We start from the raw sequence: 19,118 nt of genomic DNA, 5'->3' as shown, positions 1-19,118 counted from the left end.
AGAGCACTGTCGAGCTTAAAAGCATAAAAAAGGATGTATCATCTGCAAACAGTATATTGTCGCAAGACTTATTAACAAAATAAGGATAAATCATTTACATATATTACAAACAGCAGAAGTTTTAAAATTGAACCTTGTGGTACACCTATTTGTGCCACAGCGCCTTTTGATTTTGCACCGTTAATAGCAACCTTCAAAAAAAGGTAAGAGGAAACGAATTTTCACAACTTTATATTTCAAAAGCTAAGAGTATTTACTGAATTTCTTCGGTAGAATCTACATTCCAAACCAGTTGTAGCTTGACATTTAATACAATTTTGTAAAATAACGATTTAAAGTACATTTTAATTTATTGGTTCAGTGTAAGTATTTTCTTATTTTTTTTTTCAGAAATATTTAGTTATAATTTTAAGCGGTAAATAAAACAAAATTAATGTTCTATTAGTTACGTATTTAATTCAGGTAACTCAACAAATGTGTTATTATTTATTTAATAATCATCAGCATTGTCAAATCGGAAGGAATACGCGGGCACGCCTCGGCTTCCTGTTCCCCGTATAGTGAATATAGCCCCACTCAGGGGCTCGTTCGAGTCCAGTTTTGCCTTCGAAGTTGTCACAAATAATTCGTCCAGGTTTGGTCCGCCCCAGCAAAGCGAAGTCGTTCTAGACACCGGCAGCTTGTAACCGAAAACTATTTTTCGGCTGTCCGGGTCTATATGTAATACCTAAAAATGAAATTATGCCTAAGATAATCCCAAAATGCTGATTATTTTCTTAAATACTAGCGGATTCCTTCGATTGCGCCGTAATTATTTTTAGGCATATGGGATTTATTTAGTATCTATGATTAAAAATAATAAGTAAATAATATTTTAATTGAAATGAAATCTTACCGTGCCGCCGAACATGACTGCGACCCAAAGGTGGCCGCGGCTGTCTATCGTCATACCATCAGGGATCGCGTCTTCGTATCCGTAGTTCGATATATCGATAATTGTTCTTCTTCCGCCTGCAAATGAAAATTGATACAATTGTTCAAAACAAGAATAATTTAAATAAGACTAATTAAATATAATCAACGCGATTTACGTTTTATGTCAATTAAAACAAAGACCAAAACGCGATATAGCTAATTTAAAAAGATCACAAACCATAATTTGCAAAATTAATGTTTTTAGATCACAGTGCGTTGTAATCTAGCAATGCTAGCTGATTAATGTTAAAAACCGTGACGTGATTTGAGGTGTTAATTAGTAACAAAATCAAAACATTCGATTAATTGATATGAGTTTACTGATGACTTAATTGATATAAATTGATTTATCATTATTGATTGAACTCATCACTCAATTTATATCAATAAATCAATTCATAATTTTTTTTTAAATCTTTTTTATATAACAATGACGATCGTTAAGAAAGATTTCTTAAAAGAAAAATAATATTGAAAACAGCGCCATTTAAAGGCAGATGTCTAACTTTGTCTCTCTTTTCCCTTTGGTATACTCTACCGAGTAATAGCGTGTTTGATAAAATGTCACCAATCTTGAAATTCAATATACAATATACATTTTAAAGGACACTTCCTGCGCAGAGATATTCTCTCTTAGATGAAACACATCAAAATGTGTCACACGGTTATAGTACTCAGTAATTGATCATTTTAACAAAATAAACGTTTATACTAATACTTGTTCCTGATAATTATATTTTTATAATTTGTATATTAACGAAACACATCAAGAAGACCTTCATGTTTAAAACGTTTTATAAATTAAATCAGAGGTAAAATGACATTGCAACAAAGTTTATAAGTTGATTGATTGATCATTCATTATTGTTAAACAAACAGAAATAATGTTTAACTTATATAAGTACTCGATAAATTAAAATAAACGTACCATACTAAGAAATTCAATAGAAGTTGTAAAGTTTTATGTGCAATATTTTACGGCAAAAAAATTGTTATTATTATTGTTAACTTTAGTACAACTAAACTGTATATGTATATTCTTACTTATTTCTCCATTAACCGGATCAAAGTCGAATGCTTCAATTTTCTGAGTCGGTGAGTCGATGTAATACATGATAGTGTTGTTGAGAGACCACACGAGGCCGTTGGAGATGGATACAGGTCTGAGATGTACCCGCGGCTGGTTGAAAGACTGCTGGCTAATGCTGTAGAACGTGGCCTTGTCTGGGAGCACATCGTCGCCTGATTGAGGACCTTTAGTACCTAAGATAATAATTTTGTATTGAGCATTAAAAAAACACTACAATACATAATAAAAATAAAAAAGACATGTGATTATGAGTGGCGTTTCTAATGTTTTATCATCACGCGTACAGCTTGCCTGGTCTTGAACCCGCGGTAAGGATGTATGCGTATTAACCACTGGGTCATCTCATCTGTCGGTAATGTTGAAAATAACTAAGCAATGTAATATTATATAATACAATTTAATTATATATTATATATATTTTAACTACCCTACTCTATAAGTCAAATCTCACTCTGCCCGAGGTTGCCTGTAAGAGATCGTTGTTAAGACGTCGGTCGATAAGGCCACCTTTGCATGTAATTATATTATCTATGTATCCGTAAAACTTGTTAGTACTATTGTAATTGAGTGCAATATTGTTTATCTATCTATCTATATTATACACTCACAAGATTTAAGAATCAAATAAATTTTATACGTAATGAAAAAAAAGAAAAATAACTAAAGAAGCGACAGTTTTTATCACCAGAGTACTAATGTACAAAAACATTGACTAAAATTTTGAATATTTTGTTTAATTCATCAGTATGTAACATTTATAAAAGTCATTTACAACATTATCGAAATCTATACCGTAAGGTTCATGGCGCTGGAAGCTAGGCACACGATTTAGAGCGGTGGTTAAAATGATACTCAAGTCAAAAAGGCCATTTATATATAGAATAAATAAAAGTGGACCTAGTATACTTCCTAGTGGTACATCAGATTAATTTATTCTCCTGTGTTTGTTGTTATCAATATTAACTAGGTCAAAGATTCAGAATTGTGGAATCCATTCTTCATGTTTAATAATTTTAAATTTATTTATTTTATCCGCAGCAATATATTTTATTTGTATTTCTATTCATATAATAATAATTTGATTAATGTATTGTTTTCATTTTAATGAAACGCATAAGTGTAACTGTTTTTTTATATTATTAAGGTGTACCATTACCTGCCCAGAACCTCCCTTCAGAGTCTGCTTTTCCCTCATTGATCAGATTCTCTGGAAGACCCTCGTCCACCGTCGTCAGTAACCGGAGGGCGGCGTCACCGGATACCTTCCAGTCTAAGAGATAGAGAGCGGAGCGCACTGCCACTAACAGACGACTTGATCCCGATACCAGGGATACTACATTAACTTGGCCGTAACCTGTGTAAACAGCAAAAAAACGACTTTATTTGATAATAAAAATTCATTTTATAAAAAACCAGCAATACATTTATACGAAAGGTGTTGTTTGTAAATTAAACGGAATGATTTTTATCGATTAACAGATACGATTATCGATACTAAAATTACGCCGTGTTCTACTTATGCCCATAGCTGGAAAAGTATCGGTTTTAGCGGAAAAAGCGCATTATTTCAATGCGCTTTATATAAGTTTGGTTCATTTGAGTATTTCTTTGTTTTACTATTGAAAATATTTAAATGTAGACACATACAGAACCAAGTTAATTAGATGAGGAAATGTTTGCATACACTCAGTTTAAATAACATTTAAGTGTGAAATGGTAAATTGACATTCATTCACACGTATAATTACCAAATATAATTTGTCAATAAAAATAATTAGTAGGTTTACTTATAAATAAAAAAAATATTTAAAAAAAAAAGTACGAACCAATATGTTTGGTAAAGATTTGTCCAGAAACATAATCTAATCTGTGCACGTTCTGCTGCAGCGCATCTACGAAGTACAGAGATTGTGACTCGACGTCCCACACCGGACTCTCTGCGTGCGTAAATAGTGCAACCCTATCGGTGTCGCCAGATGATACCTTGACCAACCATATATTGTTTTTAAATTCGGCGTTTCTTAAAAGCACTTTTGAATATTTATTAAATAATACCATCGGGTTTGGATGTACAATTTATCTAATATTAATCGGTAATAAACTGATTTTAAGTTCATAGTTGCTCTTCAAGAATCGTTTACATACTTTTATCATATAGAAATAAATTTATTTGAAAATTGCAACAATATCATAGGACACAGTGATTCTGTTGTACGCCTTAAAAACAGGGTCACAAAAAATGTTCGAATTGATAATAAAAAGAAAATTTTAACGAATGTTTATTAAGTATTATTTGAAAGCTATGAAGTTTTTAATTGAACATATCCTGCGAAAAATCAGACCGACTCTAAGCAGTTTAGAATCAAAAAATAATTACTAAAAATTAATTTATTTCATTCCGTACCGGTTGAAACGTATATATTATTTATTAAAAAATAACAATAAATTTATTTATTTTTAAAATCTGAAGATGATTTTGATTTTCTACTTTCACTTCCTTTGACTTTTTTCAATAATATAAGTCAAAAAAGTCATTTAGTCGTGTGCCTTTATGCTATTCCAGTTAAAAAAAAACATATATCTTTATATCTTTAAACTTCAGCCAAAGTAAATAATATAATATTCATTTATTTAAATAATTAAAATGGTTTTTAATGTAAAAAAACTTACCATAGAAATTTTGTAATGTTGTATATTTTTTGCTAGAGTGCACCCAAAAAGGCACAAGATAATTAATGAAAAATTAAGAGACATTTTGTGAAAACACTTAAAGCACGAGTTTATTATATTACACCTGCGATAATTACAAAAAGCCAACAACTGACATTGTTCTCAATTGCAATTAGATTAAAAAAATGTACGTCCACTTCGGCGCAGGTTGTTCAAATGTATGCAAAAAATAACCATTACGTCTGTACAATGCGTAGTAAAACGGATAAAACGCACAACAATAAAATCAGGGTTCGATGATATATGTATGTATTAATGGATGATGTATGTATATATTAATGGATATAGTTATACATCAATTTATTTTGATAGTAATATATCATATTGATTCTTATCATTATACTTTCGATTACTTACCGAAATATTGATAGTTTTTATAGTAACTGAAGCCCTCTTATAATACTATAAGGTACTGATAATTATTTTTACACCGTCGTTATAATCGCAACTAGCGTATAAGGCTGCAGATCACGGGTTCGAATTCCAGTTTGTTTTAAGTAAATTATAAATATATGAATATTCGACATAAATATTCACTGACTGACTTGGTGGTAGGCCTTTGTGCAAGCCCGTCTGGGTAGGTACCACCCACTCATCAGATATTTTACCGCCAAACAGCAGTACTAAGTATTGGTGTGTTCTGGTTTAAAGGGTGAGTGAGCCAGTGTAACTACAGGCACAAGGGACATAACATCTTAGTTCCCGTGGTTGGTGGCGCATAGGTGATGTAAGTAATATTTCTTATAGCGCCATTGTCTATGGGCGAACACCTGATGGTATCAGGTATTTGGTAGTCCGACTACAGATATCATAAAAAAAAAACAATATCCAAAACTATATTGCTTTGTTTTTTTTTTTTGATAGAATATTAAAATATTCCTATATTAAAAGGATACCCAATCAACATTATTATTAATTTAAAATTGATAATCACTTGATATAGTCTTATGTCATTAAAATAAGATATTTCTTTCACTTTGTAATTTTTTAATTAAATTATATTTTAAATATAAAAGGATAATTGTATACTAAATATTACATTTCCAACCCTAAATAAAACACATATTCATATTTATCGTTTATTTTATAACGTGACGTTACAGGTAATTCCTACGAGCTTACATTTATTTATCTATTTACAGTTTACTCAATGCAAAATGACAAATTAAACTTCAATAACATCCTATATTAATAATTAATACATTAATCGAAATATGTTCTATTGAAATATAGACAATTCTAGGTATGAATCATGTATCTTCTGAGAACTGTCATTTTTTGCAGAGTAGAAAATTATATGTATAATCCGTACGGGGAGTTTTTGCATTTAAATAAAAACTTAAAAAATATTAACTATATTAATATAAGCAATTAAAGTGGTGTTATGTATGTAGTTCTGTTTTTATCGCAAAAATGCAGGTAATCATCATCGCTAATCAATTCACACTAATAAAATTATACGGTATTTAATGCTAGTAGAGATTCTATGTATATTTTTTATTTATATGAAAAAAAGGATGAAAAGATAACATACATCGAAATCATGTTTGGAGTTTAGTGAGATAATTACTAAGATACGACACACGAGTTCCTGTCTTTTTTAATAATATAATACTTAAGCATACTATTTTGCAGTTTATCGCGACTTCAAAACACCATGAATTACGTGTACATTGTCAACGATAATGATACGAATGTAACGCATTATTTCGTAATAATAAATATTTTTTGTTTTATTCTTTATAATTATATATTTTATTTAACAAAAATTATCCAAAAAATTTACATTTTTTCTGATTTTTTTTTTAATAAAATTTGTTTATAATATTTGTATTGTTATTATAATATTATTGTTATAAACAATTGAATTGATTTATGATGATAATACACGTTAAAATTTTAGATGAGTGATAATTTTTTCAAGAAACAATTTATCACGTGTTATCAGCGAGCTATCAGGATGTGTATCGGAACGGAACTCATCATCTATAAGTACGTTATGAGTTTTTATCGTCACTAAATAATATTAAATTCTGATTGTAATAATTAGGTTTTGTCGATAACGCTTTTCCTTGTAACTGATATTTAATCTTGCTAGCATTACTTATATGGGTCAATTTAAATTAGCCAGCAGATTCGCCTCATCTGACACAACATGACCCACACACAAACGCAACACCTGATAAATTTAACTTTACATTTAATTTCACCTGATAAACTCGTTTCTCCTCATCTATCGAAATTTGTAAAAAATTGGAATACACGAGTAATAATTTAAATGCGCTCCATACATTAACATCATAATTCCCACACCGATATCGTACAAAATATCCATTCGTCGACATCGCCGCATCGTCCCGCGTAGCGACACCGCGCCCGGTCGCTCATATGTCGGCGTAGGTGTCGGCGTAGGTGTCGGCGTAGGTGTCGGCGCGGCGCGGCGCTCAGGCGTGGTGCGCGGGCGGCGGCTGCGGCGCGTCTGCGGGCGGCGCGTCGGGCGCGCCGGGCGCCGCGCTGGCCGCCGCCGCCGCCACGCCGCCCGACTCCGCCTGCAGTCTGCGCACGGAACGGCGAACACGTTATGCTCTCGCTCATCCTCGATGGGAAGGAATCACCAGACTATCGACTTGTAATGATTTTTTTTACCTTTGAATGGCGTGGTTTCTCGCCCGGAACTCGGCCGCCTTCAGCTGTTCCAGGTGGAACTGTTGACGTTCCTGTATCAGCTGTTGCCGTTGATACTCGAGACCTAGAAAATTTTGATGTCAGGAACGACGAAAATTGTCGCGGCAGAAACTAAAATATGTAGTGTGTGAATTAAATCCTGACCTTCTCGCTCTCGCTCCATGGTTGCCTCGAGTTCCTCGAAGTGTCTCAGCTTTATCTCCAGCTTCTTCATCTGCGTCTCGACGAGTAGAGCCACGAGAGACTTTATCTTGCGCTCCTCGACTCCCGCGAGATGCTTCGCCTTCACGGCGGCAGCCGCAAGAGCTGCCGCTGCGGCTGACTGTACCTTGGAGTCTACCGCTGCTGGCGCTTCTGTGATGCAATACATTTTTGTGTCACTTCATTTTGGCCAATTAATAAGAATTTAACCAAAGAGGAAATATTTCAGATTCAAATTTATAAATTCATTTATCTGGTAAATTTGAGTTTTGGAAACAGTCATTCATTGTTTATTTTTTTGATTGCATTGTTGCATTGTTAAAGCAATTTCGATTTTCAATTTAGCATTATATTGTTTTTTTTTTACGTTTATATAACTGAACATAAAATAATTATTAAATAACTTGTTGTGTACACATCTATGGTACATTAATTTTTTAATAATTGATTGACAAAAGTGTTAATGCTAATATAAAAAATTACTAATTTTTTTTATTTAAAAAATATATGTTTGCTAAAAATGTAACGAGCAAGGACGACAAAAGTTTGAAATTTTAAGCAGGTGTCGTCGTTTGTTAATCATCATTGACTATCCTAACTAACCTGGCGGTGGGGTAGCATCGTCCTTGGTCTCTTTGGCTTCGTCTGCGGGCGGCGCCTCCGCCGGCTCCTCCTTCACCTTCGCTTCGCCCTCTCCGTCCACTTCCATTGCTTCTTGTTTTACCTCCGAGCCTTCTTTTTTCTCTACTGCGGGTGAACATTAATCTCTCATAAAATCAATTATTATTAGCAAAACTGTACCAGCAATGCCTTTTAAGAATAAAAGGCAAATCTGAATTTTATCATATTTAGATTTAGATAACATTTGAAGCTGAATATATGTTATAGAACTAATAGGCATAATAAAACATTCGGGGCACGATCCAGAAGTGGTATGCAACTATACAGCGGCGCAGGAGGCGCTACCTGCGGGCGCGGCGGGCGCGGTGCCGGCGATGCCGGTGGCGGCGAGCGCGGCGGCGGGCCCGTGCGCGCCGGCCGCCTTCACGTGCGCCTCCATCATGGCCGCCGGTACCTCGTCCTGTGCAATGTCATCATCGTGATACGTCACCACATACGAATTTAAGCACTTTACATAATAATTCATTTAATTTAAGCCACTATCAAAATCATCAACCAGATGAGTCCACTGTAAAGTAACAATTTATTTATTATTTATTTATTGACATTTTTTTACAATAACTAACTTTTAGGTCTTATATGAATGTAAACAAACATAATTTTCATAAAATGTTTACCTTAATAGCAGAAAATTCGTCCATAGCAGCTCTAGTGGCCTTAGAAGCGATGCGCGGGTCGACTACGGAAGCCAGGAACGCAACTGTACTCATCACGGGATTGCCGGTCTTGCTGAATGGAATGGGTTGGTAAGCTAATGGACCCAGGACACCACCTGCGACAAAAAACAACATTTAAGTATGATATAAATTCAACTTACAATATAAAAATATTTTTGATCTTTGTATTTTACTCTTAGACTCAGTGCATACTGACATAACTACAAAATATTTTTAGGTGTGTAAATTAGTTTACTTCAACTTTGAACATGCCCATACAAATTTTACTTTTCAAAAAAGACAACTGTTCATACATACAATACTGATTACTGATACCTTATAACTATTATTTATGTTCCTATGACTAAAATAACTTACTAGCTGAGGTATCATTCAAATATGGGTCTTCTATGGGTAGTCGTAGGAAGTGCAGGATACACTCATCATGTGTTCTGGAGCCCACGTGCGCCGCCACGCGGTTCCAGTCGTCTCGGTGCAGTTCCAGCGCTTCCAGCAGCAAGAGGGTCTCCTGTTCTGTCCATTCGCGCCCCCGGGCTCCTCCACGATACTGAGATATATCAAACTTATATGCTTGTTGTTTTTATAAGGCAAGTAGAAATAGCATAAATTTCGTTCATATATAGATACATGTATAATATGTGATGTGATGCCCAAAATGATTGGGCAATCATCATATTTAAACTATTCCAAACATCTAGTTCTACATTTTTTTTGGTTATTCAATAACATCTCAATATTATCTAAACAAGTTACTTGGTCCATCTTGAGTCCAGGTGCGGTGCCCAGTTCAATTGTGGGCTCCGCCTTAACGTTGGGCTCGGGCTTGACGGGCGCGCCCGCATCCGCGCCGTTGGGAAGGCCGGCCTCCACCTTCGGCACCGCTACGTTCTCTGCTGGAATACGCCGCAAAAGTAGTGTATCGAGTTATACGAACGGTTCATGATATTAAATTTCAAAAGGTTTTCAAGGCTATTCATCAAGAACAAAAGCATATGTAAAACAATTTAGTGACTTCGAGATTTCCACTATGCAGCATTGTAAAATATGTTATATTTATGTTAAATTACCTAATACCAATTCTGGTTGATAGAGTACCAAAAATATAATGTTTTAATTTGATTATTTTTCATATCATCATTAGCATATAGGTAGCGATTATTTAAAATAGCAGTTATCATCGAAGAACATTGAAAATAGAGGCTTCATGTTTTTACCTGGTCTAGGTTGAGTAGGTCTCGCCTGCAACGGCTGCAAGCCGGACGGAGTGTCGGACAATACGTGGAAGTGTGACGTGGGCGGCGGTCCCATAGCGGTCGGACGAGACTCTGTCTCCACCTAGGATACACCAAATTATTTTTATATTTTACAATTTATGACGTGACATCATAATGACGAACAGTAGACAACATGTATCTGGAAATGAAATCCGCGAGCGTGACCTGGTAGTTGACGAGCCCCCACTGCTCGAGGAAGCCGTGCACGCGCATGATGGCGCACACGTCGCCCGCCAGGTTGCGCCGGCACGCCGTGCTCGTGAGGTACTCCGTCGGGTTCAGGCGGTACGTGTCCAGCATGAAGTTCCTGGGGGAGACGAGCGGTATGTGAACATGTTTACAATTAAAGAATCACTTGTAGCTTTACAGATTTTCTATGCATGCATTTCATGAAAGTAACCTGACGTCTAAAGATACATTTTGACTGTTTTTTGTCTTTGACATTGCCAACATTATAAAGTTATAATATGTTGCTACAAAAATGATGCAATTCTAACATTATATTGCAATGTTTAAAGAAGAATAAAATACACAGTTAAGCTAAAAGTATTATAAAACTGTTAATTATGTAATTAAATTTATAAAATATATATATTAGAAACTATTACCAATTATTGTATTTACAGTTAGAGCATAAGTTTAATAAGAAAACAAACCTATATGCCAAATATATCTCGGGAGTCTTCGACTTGTTCTTATTGTTGAAGAACTCGGGTAACGCTCTTTTCTCGATGGTGTGTATGGAGTTGTAGTCGAACCACGCCGAGTAGGACGGCACTACGATGTGGTGAGTTTGATCCGTTACATTGTCTTCCAACTCTTCCTTAGTTAGCATTTCCTGTTGATATCAATATTAAGTTTTATATTACCACTTTGAGTTTGAATTAAATATTTCATTTCTTTAAGCTTTGAAATTTTGTTTCTTTAAATAATAATAATCCAATCATGTTTCTTTAAGTGTAGAAAATTGGCATCAAATCAAATAAAATGGTGTACATGTTAATCATTATTTATAGTTCCGCTTTACTTAAATAACATAAAACAAGTTATTCGTGGCCCGAGGCGGCGCCGGCGCTGCGGGGAGAGTTACCTGCGTATTGGAGTCGCTGTGCTTGCCCTGCGAGTCGTCGTGCGCGTCCATGGCGGGCGCGGGCGTGGCGGGCGCGTCGGGCGCCGCGCTCGCCTCCGCCGCGCCCGAGGCCGGCGCCGGCGCTGCGGGACAACGGCTAATGTACTATGCGGGACTAAATATCGTAGATGTGACACATTCGTGAATAATTCATAGACTTTTCACAATGCCAATGTCTATGGGCAGTGGTGAGCACATAAGGTTTTCTATTAAAATTAAAAAAAAATCTGATTTCATACAGAACTATTACATTGTTATTTATAACAAAATACTTTGATAAAAATAAGCGAGATTTTGATCGTTACTCGAATAATAAAGATATTTGTCAAATGATTAACTAACTGTCAGTAGACCGCTCGCTCTCAGGTGTGGGCGCGACATCAGTATTGTCTCTGGACGCGTTATCCTCTTCTTCATCACCGTCGTTATCGCGACGCTTCGCCACACGACTAAACCAAAAGTTAAATAAAAACACACACATAATTACTAGATTTTGTCCACAAATGAAGTATATTTAGTGTTTAAAAAGCATTGTATTTTTATGTCGAAATAAAGGCCTTGGTTATAATAAATAATAATTGGTCATTCGTGAAAAAACTCAATTATTCGTACCTCTTTCTCTTCCCGTGTTTCTGCGGCGGCGGAGAGGGAGATCGCTTCCTCTTACCCTTTTTACTTTTCCCTGACGGCTCAGACCCGGGGATTAGATCATCAACGGACAGTCTCAACTTGTGTACCTAAAATGTACAGTTAGTATAATAACACAAATAATGTTAAAGTAAGGGTCCCACAGCATTTTTTACGAATGGTTTGATTTAAGAAAGAACAAATATGATCGTTGTTGTAAATATCAAATTAATTCGAATTCCTTCTTTCAATATAGAAGCATTACCAATCCTCTATCAATCGGTTAGGATACTCAGCGGTTATTCTTTGTCGATTTGTAATTATCTAATAATACATATATTTAATATCACAGAGAAATAGATAGGGGGCGATCGTTTAATTCTCAAGATATGCTATTAAAGAACTAAACTCACTAATTACATATACCTACACTTTTGCAAACAAGTATGTTTTCAAAAAAAAAACTATGAAAGATACTTAAAGATATTGTTAAGAGGCCTCGACTTTTTGGAATAAATTGCATCCAATGTGTTATGTGCTTTAATATACTATGAACGTATTGCCAGCTACAAATCTCATTACGAGTACTGCCTCACCTTTTTCTTTCCGTTGACATCGACTTCGTAATCCTCCTCGTTCATCCACTCGTTGTACTGCGGCAGGTCGAGCGCCCACGTGGCCGACACGCGCCACGGCTCCGCTCGGTTGCACTCCCAGCTCACATTCTCGGGCACGTCCACCTGCCACACACAATTGCAATATAACAACATGAGAGGAATTGTTCTCTTGATTAATTTTGATGGTCTCTTTAAGCAATGAAGTTTTGGGGATTAACAATTTTATATTTTTACATCGCCACAAAATATATTGAATTTCCTTTAACCTCGGCAAAAAAAGCAAATTTCGTGTCGATATCGTTCAATCAATGACGTATAATAATAAGATTCATATAACACTTGCCGGTAGATCAGACTGTGCCCAGGTGTCGTGGCTGTCGGGGAAGTAGTACCAGTGTATAAGAACGCTGTTCCCACGTTTGAATACAGGCCGAGCGTACTCTTCCTCCAGAGGATCTACCGCGGGGTGAATTATATGCGTTGCGTCTTCTTCGTCCTCTAAAAAATATATTGTTATTAAAAAACTTTAAATAAAGGGTATTATATCTTAAATTATGTTAATTTAATTAATTAATTAATAAACCGAGATATTGACCGTTAAAAATTGCGGTTAATCTTAAACTTTAAATATGTTAGTATTATTTGATTTTTTGAAAAAAGAACTTCAATGATGACTCACCGCAAATTTCTCCCTGATGATTTACAATGATATCCTTGACTTTATTAGCTGTGGCTTTGTCTACTTCTGGACGTATGAAGATGCAGGGTGAGCGTATTACTTCAGCTCCCAGGAGAGATGATTCGATTTCCATCATCATTTGCACGTTCAAATCTTTTCGGGACGGATTCTGCAAATGGAAGAAAGAGGGAGAAGGGAAGAGAAGAGAGGGTATAGTGTTAGCAGATTATACAATCCATAATTCTAATCTCAAAATATTTTGAAAAATTATTTTATCAGAGTAAATTTATAGCTCTCATAATTTTATCTTAATGGGTACAAACATATCGATCTTTACAATTATTTAATTTTAATTATAAAAAATAAATTGACAATTTTAAGCAAATAGTTTGTAAGAGGTAAATAAAAAAAAAACATGCAACAATGAAAAGTGAGTCACAATCCCAATTCACATAATTAGTGATAGAAACAAACTGTTATGAAAACACATGTAACACAAACATTTTGCTTTATTAAAAAACAAATGATCCCACATTTATTTCCCAGAGATCCCGAACAGAATGGAACATTGCATGAAATGAGCACGTGAAATGAAAGAATATATACAGATTCAGATGTTCAGGATATTGTGATAGGTGTAACTAAAGTCCAGATGCTGAGAATTGCGTTATTGATGGAAGTCCAAGATCGAATTGACGACGTAACCTTAAAATAGCGTACAATATGTGATATTAATATAAAAAACTGATAAAAAGTAAGTTATATCTTTGCATTAAATTAAATTAAAAATAAATAACAAAATACAAGATTATATCAACTTTTTAATTTGGTAGTGTATCATTATTCTTTAGTCACGATCAACCGACAGAGGCGTCACGAAGACTCTGGAGTGAACGTTCTCAGCGGCCGGACTTTAGACAAGAATATATTTTAATAACAATCATAATGTGTACAATTTGAATGTATCACTTGTGCTTTCAGTTTACGAAAAATAAAACGTGTATCTTATAATTCTTTTAAATTTAACATTCCTGGTGCTAAAGTATTTTAACAATTCCAAGTATATTATGTTCATATTGAAAATTGATATATTAAATTGTCTTTTTTAAGAGTTAATAACAAATAGGACTTATTTGAATTTGAATAACTAAACATCATGCTTTTAATATTTAGAAAAATTGTGCTGTTTTAAAACTTTTTATAAGAAAATACTTATTTATACATTCGAAATTATAGTAATTTTGTTTAATAGTGTATTGTGTAATGTAATTGTTAATGACTTATAATATCATACCCACAATATCGTGCGATTGGGCAACGACACGCGTCTCGCGATTAATAACTAATAACAATTTTTACATAAAGAACGATAGAAAAATTGTGCAGTAGTAGGTTTTTTATTGAGTTTGAAGACAGGGCGATTAAATGAACCACCCCATCGCATCCAACATAGTTATACTGGCTCACTCACACTTCAAACTAGAACACAACAATACAAAGCATTGCTTATGAATATGTGATGAGACAGTGGTTACCATCAAGTAAATCACTGTATTTCTCGCTGTCATAATTATAAAAATATGTTGAAAATATTTTAATCAAATAATTCATAATAGCTAAATTTAAGAAATGTTAATTCGATTCATATTGTGGTGACATGAGATCAAAAATTAAGTATATTTTAACAGGCTTTCTCTTTAAGGTAATATTTTTAGTAGATAGTAGATCATGTCCAGTCATTATGTTGAACAAAATTGCCCAAAACTGCATATGAACCAAGATTGCTGTTTTTTAAAGATATTTTGAGAGGGACTTAAAAATAGATGCATAAGATAAATAGGCTACAAAAATCGCGATAAACTCTCTAAATTTCCGATCAAGTATTTTTCACCTACACTCTAATCCAACCATAACAGGGAAAAAGCCAAATAAACAACATTTGACAGCAAATTGACATATAATATCATTGGTCGAGAGCTTGATTAATCTATGATATTCACTATGGATGCGAAAAGATGGCGCATGAAATACATAAATGTAAGATTTATTTATCTTTTTACCTACTTCCATTGGAATAGGCTATACAACGATAGGGTCGTTGTCGAGATATCGTTGGAGAAAGTGAACAATCATGAGATAGAATTTAACTTTATGAATTTTAGCACGAAATACCTGTATTGTAATTTTTTATGTTTAAAATATACATAATGACTGTGCAATTGTGCCATGTGTTTTTTTTATAATTAATTATAGTAAATCGCGAGACACGTGTCAATAGATGCATTGTTATGCCTTGCGGCGGGTCTGCGGGGCGGGGGCTGCGGTCTGCGGGGGCGGTGAGCGAGGCAGCGTGCGGGTGCATACCTTACCGACCTGGAAGTCGAACTTGCGCCACCGTTGCTCCGACTTGAAGCGGAACATGGTGGCGAGCACCGTGCACAGGGACCCGCCTGGTTTCATGTCCATGAATACTTTCATCTGAAATGATAACAAATTATTATAATTAGGTTTTTGTATATATTAAAGCTTTATTTAATTTATATATAATATTATACCTTTAATATTATGCAATGTATTTTTTTTTATTAGCCTTCTCAGTGTTTCACCATCACTTGTCATTCATTTGATCTATACCATGTATTTTGGAAGCATATGTACAGTAACGTGTTTGTCAACAGTTTGAAAAGTATCACCATCATATTGGATGGTTAAATAGATTATGTGCTTGATTAAATGATGCTTTTAAAAAATAAAATCACTTTTTTTTTTTTAAATGTTAAAACAAAATCACATACATTACTCTGATCCAATGTAAGTAGCTAAAGCACTTGTGTTATGGAAAATCAGAAGTAACGGCGGATGATGGTCACTTTAACAGCACCATAGGGTTAAGATATTACATGGTGTATTTATATTGTGTGCATTTAAAAAAAAAAAAATTACAATTACAGCAACAATAAAAAAATTTTCTGATGATTTTGTTCTATTTATTTGATTTTGAATTAGCAACTGGCTCATTTTAAATTGTTTCTTTTTTTTACTTTCTATCTTAGACTATTTGGCAATAATTTTTCACCACATTAAAACCTTAATCTGCTATATGCAAATGCATGTCTATAGAATAACTTGTACTTACTGGAAGTCTCATAAACGGAGGATCAGTTGCATTTTTTCCCAACTTATTCTCCTGATATTGGATAAGCTGGATGACCAGTTGGGCCAACCCCTCTTTGGTTGGTGGATCAGTTTGGACATGCTAAAAATCATAATTATCGACGTTGTTAATATCATTAAAAAAAAAATTAAGCAAAAACCAATTTCTTATTTCAAAAATCCACTTATAATATTACACAATACAAGCCAGATGTAATTGCTAAGCATGATAATAATTTACATTTAATACTTTCATTTATTTACGATAAGAAATACAATCACAATGTAATTGTCAGTCATCATCTCTTATTTACCTTTTTGCAGTTTTTCTGTAACCACACACGAATTTGGTCAAATTGAGTCAAAGATTCCGCCGACTGGAAGAATTCAATATTTGGGCCCCCATCTTTCTTAGGGCCTAAAGTTGTCATTGTAGTGAATAATTTAATTCACTTTCTTATTTAATCACCAAATACACACACTATTCTTACAACTAAATGTAACCAAATGTAAAACCCAAGCGTCGCTACGATACATACACCGACTTTGTTTTTGACATCTATGCTACCAGTGCTGCCAGTTGCCACTCTTTAGCTTTTTTTATTATTCTCTATTGAGAAAGCAATAGTATTGCAGCATACTGTTAATGAGCTGTTGATTATCAAATTCCTGTTTAAAGGTTTGTTTAATGTGTGATTTATCCCTTTGGAACAATTACTAAAGCTATAAAAATCTCACTCAAATAAAAGCCGAAGTATAATATCTCTGATATTAAAACACATTTTATACAAGACTGAGTAAAAAAGAAAAGTAATGGTTTTTAAATCTTTTTCATTTTAAAATATATTTATTTGACTTAAAATGACTGAATGAATTATTTGTAATTATATTAATTTAATAATATTTAAAAAATATTTGGAGCCAAAATATAGGATTTATTATGATTTTTACTAATCTATATTTATAAAAGTGAAATACCACTTTAAGCACGAAATCTCAGAAACTGAAACACCTATGTACAATATCGTGAAATCTCGTGAACAAGACATTAGTAGATAATGTCGAAATATTGAGCTCCAACAAATAAAAATAAAAAACATGGTAAATATCCCGTTTTAAATACCTATGTACAAACTTGAAATTTGGTAGGTAGGTTCCTTATAGGGTGTAGACATCCGCTTTGAAGGGATTTTACGAAACTTTATCCCTGTGGGGGAAAAACGGGGTTTGGAAGTTTGTGTTTTATAAAATTCGGCGGGTGATAAATTCTTAACTAACTGCCACCCAACGTTTTGTTCGAGCGATACTGCAGAAGTGCAGGTGCAGAGCCCTATAGTTTTGCAGTCTTCATCGTCGAACATCCCTCGAGGTGCTAGTGTCGTCTGTTATATGGATGTCACGTTTAAGAGGATCTGTCAGCTGGCTTTTGAATAACATTTTATGAAAAAGATGGGCTACAATTCATAACTACAGAGGAGCAAAATAAAGATTTTTTTACAAAATACCAATACTAATTTTAAATACTTGCGATAATTGTTACTACAAAGAGTCATAACATAATGGAATTCATAAAGGAATAAAAAATGTATATTGAACTTGATATCGTAAGCAAGAATGATAGGTCATGTAGTTTTAAATAGTATGAGCAATGTCACACAGTGGTGAGATTGCTCGAAATTAGATCATTCGTAAAACTCTTTCCATAAAGAAATCCATTGATACAATCCTCGGGATTTCCCTAAAAAATAATATTTCAAATTATTAAAAGATAGAGGAGATACCTAAAAGAGCTGAGAATTCTGACTATCTAAAAATACATTTTGCTTAACAATGTTGCCAGCACAAATACTGTCACTATAGAACCCGCTGCGGAATTAAGACTTCCTCTCCTCTTGAGTTGGTTTGGAGCTTGTTCCACCACACCGTTCCAATACACATATGACAGAATTGAATCCAATACGTCGTGAAGGACTCTTTACGATTTTACACAAATTAAGTACCTATTTAAAATCTGATTGGAGTTTGCCCGGGTTGAACCCGCAATCTTCAATTTGGAATAATGTATTCCAGACACTGTGCCCTCTCAGCTAAGTGGGGCTATTATGATTATAACAGGCTGTTGATATCAAATATTTGTTGCGGATTGATAAATATTGCAGTCGATAAATCAGTATTTTGGAGTATTATGCTACTGCATATATCCATAATACTATATACTAATAGCAACAGTTGCTATGCTTCAACCGTAATAGCCCCACAAGAGTCTTTACTATTTGTACAGGTTACGTCACTAACTCCAATAAATACTTATGTTTAATTAAGTGTAAATTGAGAATTGTATGCATTATAATAAAAAGATGCGAAGATAGAATAAAAACGAATAGGTACATTATTATACTAATTACAGAAACTGTAATTTTCCTTCCGTTCGATTTCATATAATTTCGATGAATAAAATATTTCCATGTTTGAAACTGTATATAATTTTTAGGATAAAATAATAATATTATGCGAAAACTTCAAAAAGAAAACGAATAAAACTAGTATATAGTGAACTTCAAAATGTATATACTAATTCATAAAATATATGAATAAGGTTG

The 19,118-nt window shown here is 34.0% G+C and overlaps 2 protein-coding genes across 2 annotated transcripts; both read right to left on the bottom strand.

Moving 5' to 3' along the window:
- Positions 1-454: 454 nt before the first annotated feature.
- LOC125071341 (regucalcin-like) lies at positions 455-4,953 on the bottom strand. Its single transcript, XM_047681546.1, has 6 exons — positions 4,736-4,953; positions 3,892-4,048; positions 3,222-3,419; positions 2,020-2,238; positions 896-1,011; positions 455-727 (listed from the first exon to the last, which is right to left on the bottom strand). Exons 1-6 carry the CDS (start codon positions 4,817-4,819, stop codon positions 491-493), a joined length of 1,011 nt encoding a protein of 336 aa, XP_047537502.1. The 5' UTR covers positions 4,820-4,953; the 3' UTR covers positions 455-490.
- A 2,286-nt stretch (positions 4,954-7,239) lies between these two features.
- LOC125071576 (SWI/SNF complex subunit SMARCC2) lies at positions 7,240-17,067 on the bottom strand. The gene is made up of 20 exons (XM_047681897.1): positions 16,833-17,067; positions 16,502-16,621; positions 15,730-15,843; positions 13,366-13,534; positions 13,030-13,184; positions 12,666-12,809; positions 12,055-12,179; positions 11,785-11,891; positions 11,404-11,525; positions 10,970-11,151; positions 10,479-10,620; positions 10,254-10,374; positions 9,793-9,932; positions 9,397-9,586; positions 8,980-9,134; positions 8,648-8,762; positions 8,285-8,428; positions 7,625-7,834; positions 7,442-7,544; positions 7,240-7,351 (listed from the first exon to the last, which is right to left on the bottom strand). Exons 1-20 carry the CDS (start codon positions 16,947-16,949, stop codon positions 7,240-7,242), a joined length of 2,787 nt encoding a protein of 928 aa, XP_047537853.1. The 5' UTR covers positions 16,950-17,067.
- Positions 17,068-19,118: the final 2,051 nt, after the last annotated feature.

The sequence above is a fragment of the Vanessa atalanta genome, chromosome 19 (assembly GCF_905147765.1).
Source record: "Vanessa atalanta chromosome 19, ilVanAtal1.2, whole genome shotgun sequence".
Taxonomy (NCBI): domain Eukaryota; kingdom Metazoa; phylum Arthropoda; class Insecta; order Lepidoptera; family Nymphalidae; genus Vanessa; species Vanessa atalanta.
The sequence above is the reverse complement of the archived record's forward strand: the minus strand, read 5'-3'. Positions and strand labels throughout refer to the sequence as shown.